Source organism: Polyodon spathula, chromosome 44, assembly GCF_017654505.1.
Source record: "Polyodon spathula isolate WHYD16114869_AA chromosome 44, ASM1765450v1, whole genome shotgun sequence".
Taxonomy (NCBI): domain Eukaryota; kingdom Metazoa; phylum Chordata; class Actinopteri; order Acipenseriformes; family Polyodontidae; genus Polyodon; species Polyodon spathula.
In genome coordinates, this window is record NC_054577.1 from 1398458 (window position 1) to 1408457 (window position 10000).

The 10000-nt window shown below is 50.4% G+C and overlaps 1 protein-coding gene across 1 annotated transcript in view; it reads left to right on the plus strand.

Annotated features, from left to right (window-relative positions):
* LOC121305607 (misshapen-like kinase 1) overlaps positions 1-10000 on the plus strand; it is a 26413-nt gene that overhangs the window by 6342 nt on the left and 10071 nt on the right. Inside the window, 17 exon segments of the mRNA XM_041237298.1 lie at positions 1597-1662; positions 2759-2941; positions 3147-3257; positions 3353-3443; positions 3737-3867; positions 4978-5032; positions 5168-5246; positions 5818-5993; positions 6074-6143; positions 6260-6467; positions 6814-6924; positions 7228-7314; positions 8422-8613; positions 8882-9061; positions 9234-9428; positions 9431-9514; positions 9898-9940. Coding sequence (XP_041093232.1) covers positions 1597-1662; positions 2759-2941; positions 3147-3257; positions 3353-3443; positions 3737-3867; positions 4978-5032; positions 5168-5246; positions 5818-5993; positions 6074-6143; positions 6260-6467; positions 6814-6924; positions 7228-7314; positions 8422-8613; positions 8882-9061; positions 9234-9428; positions 9431-9514; positions 9898-9940 — 2062 coding nt within the window.

The window sequence follows — 10000 nt, forward strand, 5'->3', positions numbered from 1 at the left end:
AAAATAAAAAAAACTGAAATATCTTGCTTGCATAAGTATTCAACCCCTGTGCTGTGGAAGCTCCCAGTTTGCACCGATGAAAGAAATTGCCCTAACGAGGACACGATTACCTTACCATTGGCCTCCACCTGTGAACCATTAAAGCTGCTGTCACATTTTCTGGATAAAAACCCCACTGTTGAAGGATCATTGGTAAGGCTGTGAATCTGAAGGAAAATGAAGACCAAAGAGCATTCTACAGAAGTTAGAGATAAAGTAATACAAAATGTATAGATTAGGGAAAGGGTACAAAATAATATCCAAGTGTTTGGATATCCCAGTGAGCTCAGCTGGATCAATAGTCAGCAAGTGGAAGCTGCATCACACCACCCAGGCACTGCCAAGAAAAGGCCGTCCCTCAAAACTCAGCGCTCAAACAAGAAGGAGACTTGTGAGAGAAGCCACAGAGAGGCCAACAGTCACTTTGAAGGAGCTACAGAGTTCAGTGGCTGGGAGTGGAGTTATGGTGCACCAGTAAATCCATATCAAGAGCTTTGCATAACACTGACCTGTATGGGAGAGTGGCAAGAGAGAAGCCGTTACTTAAAACGTACCATCTGAAAGCACGTCTGGAGTTTGCCAGAAAGCATGAGAGTGACCCAGCTGCAATGTGGGAAAAGGTTTTGTGGTCAGATGAGACCAAGATAGAGCTTTTTGGGCAAAACTCAAAGCGCTATGTGTGGCGCAAACCTAACACTGCCCTTGCCTCAAGACCCACCATCCCTACAGTGAAGTATGGTGGCGGCAGCATCATGCTGAGGGGATGCTTCTCATCGGCAGGGACTGGGCATCTTGTTACAATTGAAAGAAGAATGGAAAGGAAAATACTGCAAGAGAATCTGCTTCAGTCCGCTAAAAACTGAAGCTTGGGAGGAAATTCACCTTTCAGCAGGACAATGATCCCAAGCACAAGGCCAAAGCAACATTGGAGAGGCTCAAGAACAAAAAGGTGAATGTCCTACAGTGGCCCAGTCAAAGTCCTGATCTCAATCCCACTGAGAATCTGTGGCACTATTTGAAAATGGCGGTCCACAAGCGTCGTCCAACCAACCTGGACAACCTGGAGCAAATCTGCCAAGAAGAATGGGCCAAAATCACTCTGACACTGTGTGCAAAGCTGGTACATACTTACCCCAAAAGACTTAAAGCTGTTATTGCAGCGAAAGGTGGCTCTACCAAGATATTTCAGTTTTTTTATTTTTCTTAAAAATATTTCCCAACATAAAACCAATGTCACCTTACAATAATTGATTCTGAGTTTCAGTGTTTAAAAATAAAATATCAAACAGAACGAAATTTCAATGTACCACCATTTGTAATTCAGTAATATGAGAGAATTGGTCAGGGGTCTGAATACTTTTGCAAGCCACTGTGTGTGTGTGTGTGTGTGTGTGTGTGTGTGTGTGTGTATATATGTATATATAATGTATATATTATATTATAGTGCAGTAGGGTATATGCTGTATCAAGGTAGTGTAATTTTGTTTTGTATTTTGGTTGTTGTTGTTGATTTTGACACAAGGCTAACAGTTTGTCGTGTGTCCTCTCTCCCCTCAGGACCCTGCTGGTATATTTGAGCTGGTAGAGGTGGTTGGCAATGGTACCTATGGACAGGTGTACAAGGTAAGGGGGGGGGTTGGGGTCATCCCAAATTCATACTAAACTGCAGGGGGTCTGTTCCTCTCATTCTGTGTCTTCTCTCTCTGTCCTCTCGCTTTGTCTCCTCTCTCCCCCTCTTTCTCTGTCTCCTCTCTCTGTCTCTCCTCTGTCTGTCTGTCTCTCTCTCTCTGATGTTCCTCTAAGCTCCTGTGAGATTATCTATATCCCTGATTAGCTCAGTCTGAGGAGAAGGGACTCGGGTAAAAAGAGGGGAGGGGGGGGGGGGGGGGAGGCCATGACTTTTTTACACACACAAAGCAAAGTGCATGTGTCATGAGTCTGTGTGTTAGTGTGTGGCCGGCATGTGAAGACACAGCAGCTGTGTGTGTGTGTGTGTGTGTGTGTGACCCTCACCTCTCTCCTCTCCTCTCAGAGCCGCCATGTGAAGACTGTGTGTGTGTGTGTGTGTGTGTGTGTGTGTGTGTGTGTGTGTGTAACCCCCTCGCCTCTCTCCTCTCAGGGCCGCCATGTGAAGACTGTGTGTGTGTGTGTGTGTGTGTGTGTGTGTGTGTGTGTGTGTGTGTGACCCTCACTCTCTCGAGAGGAGAGTCCTCTCAGGCGGCACACTGTGACTGTGTGATGTCCTGTGTGTGTGTGTGTGTGTGTGTGTGTGTGTGTAACCCTCCTCGCCTCTCTCCTCTCCTCTCAGGGCCGCCATGTGAAGACTGTGTGTGTGTGTGTGTGTGTGTGTGTGTGTGTGTGTGTGTGTGTGTGTGTGTGTGTAACCTCTCTCCTCTCCTCTCAGGGCCGCCATGTGAAGACTGTGTGTGTGTGTGTGTGTGTGTGTGTAACCCTCGCCTCTCTCCTCTCCTCTCAGGGCCGCCATGTGAAGACTGTGTGTGTGTGTGTGTGTGTGTGTGTGTGTGTGTGTGTGTGTGTGTGTGTGTAACCCCTCTCCTCTCCTCTCAGGGCTGCCATGTGAAGACTGTGTGTGTGTGTGTGTGTGTGTGTGTGTGTAACCCTCGCCTCTCTCCTCTCCTCTCAGGGCCGCCATGTGAAGACTGTGTGTGTGTGTGTGTGTGTGTGTGTGTGTGTGTGTAACCCTCTCCTCTCCTCTCAGGGCCGCCATGTGAAGACGGGGCAGCTGGCTGCGATCAAGGTGATGGATGTGACAGAGGAGGAAGAGGAGGAGATCAAGCAGGAGATCAACATGCTGAAGAAGTACTCTCACCACCGGAACATCGCCACCTACTACGGGGCCTTCGTCAAGAAGAGCCCCCCCGGCCACGACGACCAGCTCTGGGTACGAGACTGCGGGGGCGCGCGCCCTCTAGCGCTGTCACTAGCACTATCACTCTCTAGCACGCTCTAGCACTGTCACTCTCTCTCTCCCCCTCTCTCTCTCTCTCACTCCCCCTCTCTCTCTCACTCCCTCTCTCTCTCTCTCTCTCTCCTCTCTCTCTCTCTCCCTGACTCTCTCTCTCTCTCCCTCTCTCCGGGTCTCTCAGTTGGTGATGGAGTTCTGTGGTGCTGGTTCAGTCACTGACCTGGTGAAGAACACAAAGGGGAATGCTCTGAAGGAGGACTGGATTGCCTACATCTGCCGAGAGATCCTCCGGGTGAGTCAAGTTTCCAGCACAATCAATAGTCAAGACTAAGGTTTTTGTAAATAATGGTGAGGTAACAGTTCTCTCTCTCTCTCTCTCTCTCTCAGGGTCTGTCTCATCTCCATGCTCACAAGGTGATCCATCGGGACATCAAGGGGCAGAACGTGCTTCTGTCTGAGAACGCAGAGGTCAAGCTGGGTGAGCGAGCCCCCCGTCCCCCAAAAAAACAGGGGGTTCAGTGCGTCCACTGCTGTAGTCTATACTGGTGAAGTGTCTCTTACTGGTCCCACTAGGGGGGAATGGGGACAGCTTCAACAACCTCAACCCCAGAAACAGCCAACAAATCAGCCACAACATTTCCTGCTGCATTTATATATATATATATATATATATATATATATATATATATATATAAAAAAAATTACATTTGGCAATTTTGCTAATGTGTCTGTATGTTTCTCCCCCCCTGTCCCCCTGCCTGCACCCCTCAGTGGATTTCGGGGTGAGTGCTCAGCTGGACCGCACCGTGGGGCGCAGGAACACCTTCATCGGCACCCCCTACTGGATGGCCCCGGAAGTGATCGCCTGTGATGAGAACCCTGACTCGACCTACGACTTCCGGGTCAGTGAGAGAGAGAGAGAGAGAGAGAGAGAGAGCATAGCATAGCAGAAATACAGCACAGTGACAGCATGGTAAAGCATAGGGAAGCATTGGTAAAGCATAGGGAAGCATTGTAAAGCACAGAGAGGTCTGGTAAAGCATAGGGAAGCATTGTAAAGCACAGAGAGGTCTGGTAAAGCATAGGGAAGCATTGTAAAGCACAGAGAGGTGTGGTAAAGCATAGGGAAGCATTGTAAAGCACAGAGAGGTCTGGTAAAGCATAGGGAAGCATTGTAAAGCACAGAGAGGTCTGGTAAAGCACAGGGAAGCATTGTAAAGCACAGAGAGGTCTGGTAAAGCATAGGGAAGCATTGTAAAGCACAGAGAGGTCTGGTAAAGCATAGGGAAGCATTGTAAAGCACAGAGAGGTATGTTCATGGTAAAGCACAGGGAAGCATTGGGAAATTGTAAAGCACAGAGAGGTCTGGTAAAGCATAGGGAAGGTAAAGCACAGAGAGGTTGGTAAAGCATAAAGCACAGAGAGGTCTGGTAAAGCATAGGGAAGCATTGTAAAGCACAGAGAGGTCTGGTAAAGCATAGGGAAGCATTGTAAAGCACAGAGAGGTCTGGTAAAGCATAGGGAAGCATTGTAAAGCACAGAGAGGTCTGGTAAAGCATAGGGAAGCATTGTAAAGCACAGAGAGGTCTGGTAAAGCATAGGGAAGCATTGTAAAGCACAGAGAGGTCTGGTAAAGCATAGGGAAGCATTGTAAAGCACAGGGAGGTCTGGTAAAGCACAGGGAAGCATTGTAAAGCACAGAGAGGTCTGGTAAAGCATAGGGAAGCATTGTAAAGCACAGAGAGGTCTGGTAAAGCATAGGGAAGCATTGTAAAGCACAGAGAGGTCTGGTAAAGCATAGGGAAGCATTGTAAAGCACAGAGAGGTCTGGTAAAGCATAGGGAAGCATTGTAAAGCACAGAGAGGTGTGGTAAAGCATAGGGAAGCATTGTAAAGCACAGAGAGGTCTGGTAAAGCACAGGGAAGCATTGTAAAGCACAGGCTAAAGGAATGGGTTTTGGATGTACCCCAGGTTTCTCTCCCCCTGACCCCCTCTTTCTGTCCTCTTGCAGAGTGATATCTGGTCTCTGGGGATCACAGCGATTGAAATGGCCGAGGGAGCCCCTCGTGAGTCCACATAGTCACATATGATATGTTTGTGTTTGTACATTTTGAAAGCAGCTATGTGGCCTCAGTAAAGCTCTCAAACATATCTAAGCTCTTACATGCGGTCTCTCTCCCCCTCCTCTCTCCCTCTCTCAGCTCTGTGTGATATGCACCCAATGAGAGCGCTCTTCCTCATCCCACGAAACCCGCCTCCCAAACTCAAGTCCAAGAAATGGTGAGTTTATAGATTGCAGATACAAAGGCAGACAGCAATAACACACACACACACACGGACCGACGCACAACTAGACAAACAGAGAGAGACAGGCACACGCACACACACACGGACCGATGCACAACTAGACAAACAGAGAGAGACATGCACACGCACACACACACACGAACAGACTAGACAAACAGAGAGACACACATCTGACAGCCACACACTGGGTATAATCCGTTCTCTACTCTCCCCTCTTGCTGTCCTGTCCTGTCACCTCTCCCTCTCCTCCCCCTCTCACCCCTCCTTTGTTCTCCCCCTCTCTGCTCCCCTCTCCCCTATCCACTTTCTCCACTCTCTCTCCCCCTCTCATCTCTACTCTCTCCTCCTCTCCCCACTCACTCCTCTCCACTTTCTCTCCCCCTCTCCTTTTCTCTCTCCTCTCCACACTCCCCCCTCCACTCCTCTCTGCGCTCCCCTCTCTCCCCTCACTCTCCTCCTCTCCTCGCCCCCCTCTCTCCACTCTCCCCCCTCGCTCTCCTCTCCACTCTCCCCCCTCGCTCCCCTCCTCTGTCTCCTCTCCCAGGTCGAAGAAGTTCATTGATTTCATTGAGAGCTGTCTGATAAAGAGCTACACAAGCCGCTCTTCCACGGAGCAGCTGCTGAAGCACGCCTTCATCCGGGAGCAGCCCACTGAGAGGCAGGTCCGCATCCAGCTGAAAGACCACATCGACCGCACCCGCAAGAAGCGGGGCGAGAAGGGTGAGGAGAGGGGGGGAGCGGGCGAGCGGGCGAGTGTGTGTGGATGGGTGACTGACTCCCTGTTTCTGTTTCTCTCTCAGAGGAGACAGAGTACGAGTACAGTGGCAGCGAGGAGGAGGAGGAGAGCCATGGAGAGGAAGGGGAGCCCAGGTACAAACTGCTAGACTATCCACTGCAATGCAATACACTGTAATACAATTCACTGCAATGCAATTCACTGCAATACAATCCACTGCAATACAGTACTCGACCCCTCCTTCTCCCAGCTCGATCCTGAACGTTCCCGGGGAGTCGACGCTGCGCCGGGATTTCCTGAGGCTGCAGCAGGAGAATAAGGAGCGCTCGGAGGCCCTGAAGAGGCAGCAGCAGCTGGGAGCCCAGAGACGAGACCCCGAGGAGCACAAGAGACAGCTCCTACACGACAGGCAGAAACGCATCGAGGAGCAGAAAGAACAGCGCAGGAGACTGGAGGAAGTAAGAGAGGAGGAGAGGAGAGAGGAGACAGCTCCTACACGACAGGCAGGGGGAGAGAGACTCAGAGACAGCTCCTACACGACAGGCAGAAACGCATCGAGGAGCAGAAAGAACAGCGCAGGAGACTGGAGGAAGTAAGAGAGGAGGAGAGGAGAGGGGGAGAGAGACTCAGAGACAGCTCCTACACGACAGGCAGAAAGAACAGCTCAGGAGACTAGAGGAGGGGGGGAGAGATGGGAGGAGAGAGAGAAGAGGGGGAGGGAAGAGATGAGGAGAGAGGGAGAGTGGAAGCACTGGTGGACTCTCATTGGCTGTGTGGTGTTGACTGACTCTTCCACCCCCCCAGCAACAACGCACAGAGCGGGAGCTGGCGAAGCAGCAGGAGAAGGGGCCACAGCAGAGGCGGCTTGAGGACATCCGCCGGGAAGAGGAGCGGAGACTGGCAGACAGGGAGCAGGTAACCAATCGCATCGCAGCATCCACACACGGGGAACCAATCGTATCACAGCACCGACGTGTGTGACACATTGAGGTAGCCAGTTAGCTATCGGCGCTGACCGCAGGTAACCAATCGCATGACGGCACTGACAAACCAGGAACCTATCGCCTGTAAACGCTGACACCTTTTTTTTTTAAAAGCTGCTACCTTTTTTGGAATTTCCTTGATTTCCGCAAGCTTTCAATCTTCTGTTTTATATCCTTCTTTCTCTGTGTGTGTCTCTCTCCCTTTCTCCCTTTTCTCCTTCTCTCTCTTCTCCAGGAGTTTATAAGGCATAAGTTAGAGGAGGAGCAGCGGCAGTTAGAGATCCTTCAACAGCAGCTTCTGCAGGAGCAAGCCCTGCTCATGGTAAACAAGACTGGCCTCTGCTGTAACAGTCTCCCATTCCACCCCCACCCCCCCCACGGCCCTGACCCTAAATCTAGCCCCAGGCTTGTGGTAAACAGTCTAGGCCCCAGTTGATGCTGTCAACCAAACGTTGCTTCAAAGGCCTTGACCCTTAACCCCTTACGGTCCTGCTTCGGACCAGGTCTGGCATTACAATTTTCCCTTTCCAGTCCGATGTCCGGACCCTGTCCCGCATCATCAAAAAGATGTCAAGCACAGATCTCTAGTCGTTCTTTCTCTGGAAAAAACAGAGAAAACCTTTCAATGGCTGAGTGAGACCGACAGGAGCTGAATGAAACTGAAAAAGAAAAGGGTGTATCACAGATAAGACATAACAAAAGCGAGAGCTGCTTCTGCATCCAGCGCTCGGAGAATATCTCAGACATTTGCAGAGCTTTTTGAGATGTTATAGTAATAAAACGATGACTCGGATCGCATTATTGAGGAGTTTGGTGATAAAACGAGTGATCAGGAGAGGATTTATCAGTGTGCGCGTCTATAAAGAGGTGTGTGAAAAATACAGCGAGCAAGGGGTGGGGCTTGGCTGGAGATGCAGGACTGAGTGACCTTTTGCTATTCGGTGCCTTTTAAACCTGTTTTACTCTGGGGTGGGGGGGGGAATATTTTAAAACGGAGCGTGTGAAAATAAACTGGACCTGACGCTCCTGACCAGCGCTGAATAAATGGACTGCAAAGGGTTAATCCAGACCCAGGCTTGGGGTAAACAAGGCTGGCATTGCTGCAGCTGTCTCCCATTCCACTCCCTCTTAACCTTAAATCTAGTCTCAGGCTTCTGGTAAACGGCCCAGACGTTTACATTGTGTGTCGTATTATAAAACACGGTAAAGCACCTTGAGGTCTTGCTGATTTTGAAAGTCGCTATAGAAATAAATGAATACCCAAACTCTGCCCGGACCGTGAACCTGCTCCCTCAGCCACCCCCCCAAATCCATCCGCAGCGTGAAGCCCCTCCCTGCCTGTACAATTCCTGTGTGTTTTATCTTCTGTGTCTTTCCATTACCTCCTCTCTCCTTCTCACTCTCCCTCTGTCCTCTCCCCCTCTCTCAGGAGTACAAGCGAAAGCAGGTGGAGGAGCAGAGGCAGTCCGAGAGGCTGCAAAGGCAGCTGCAGCAGGAGCACGCCTACCTGGTCTCCCTTCAGCAGCAGCAGCACAAGCAGCAGCAGCAGCAAGACAAGAAACCCCAACTCTACCACTACAAGGTCCCTGAGCCCAGCAACAAGCCCGCCTGGGCCAGAGAGGTGACCCCTTCAACACTGACCCCCAGTTTTGACCCTGCAGTACTGACCCCTGACCCTTCAATATTGACTTGGAGGTTCCAGGTTCAAATCCTCTGTTCTCCCCCCTAGTGTCTGGAAGTCGCTTGTGATCAAACGTTCTGCAAAATGATTAATTAATAATTATTATTATTATTATTATTATTATTATTATTATTATTTATTATACTGACCCCCTAACCCTGTAATACAGATTCCCTAATCCTGCAGTATTGACTCCCTAACCTCTCAGGTGGAGGAGCGCTCGAAGCTCAACAGGCAGGACTCTCCGTGCTCCAAGCCTAAGATGGGCTCCACCGTGTCGGACCCCTCCCTGCAGTCGCGCGCCGAGACTGGCCAATCAGGGGCCGCACAGGCAGCCCAGACTCCACCCATGCAGCGCCCTGTGGAGCCACAAGGGGGCCAGAGCAAGGTGACTGTTTCCGGGGGGAGGTTTGGTAGTTTTGTCTGTAGACTTGTTCTTGTATTATTTCTGCTTGTTTGACTGCTGTTAAACTGTCTCCTCTCTCTTCTCTCTCCTCTCTCCTCTGTCCTCTCCTCTTCCCCTCCTCGTCTCTCATCCCATCTCTCCTCTCCTGTCTCAGTTCCAGATGGCTCATCTGGTCCCTCTCAAGCCCTACGCTGCCCCCGTCCCTCGCTCCCAGTCTCTCCAGGACCACCCCACTCGAAACCTGGCCGCCTTCCCCACTCAGGACCCCTCCACACCCTCCCCAACCCCCAGGGTGGCGGCATGGGGCAGAGGCGCCTCTGTACGCACGAACTCTTGACCCTGGGGTGGGGGCTCCCCCCCGCCCCCCTGCCCCGGCCAATCACTGACGAACATGGCCCCTGGGTCAGGATCCAGGAGGCGGAGCAACCCCCCAAGGTATTGTGACATCACAGTGATGTCCAGCCCCCTTTAGTGGAATTAGTGCAGTTTTTCTAAATTTATTTTTTTCCCTAGTTTTCTTGTCTGGAACTCCATAGCTCAACACAACCTTATGAACATTTCTGACTGTTTAGAGGGTGTGCAATATAAGTCCCTCAGCTTCATAGAGTCCAGTGAAAGCTGCTGAATAATGTTCCCTTGTTAACATATTGAATTGCACCCCCTCTATATAGAATGAACTCCCTCAGCTTCCTCTGCTGAGCTTGTTAACATAGAGTCCAGTGAAAGCTGCTGAATAATGTTCCCTTGTTAACATATTGAATTGTAGGCTGGTTTGCTGGTAACTGTAACTAAACGCAACTCCTGAATCTCATTTTTAGGTTCCCCAGAGAACGACCTCCATCGCCACTGCCCTGAACAGCAGCCCCTATGAAACATTCTGACTTCTTGTGATTTTAGAGGGTTGTGCAATATAAGTCCTGA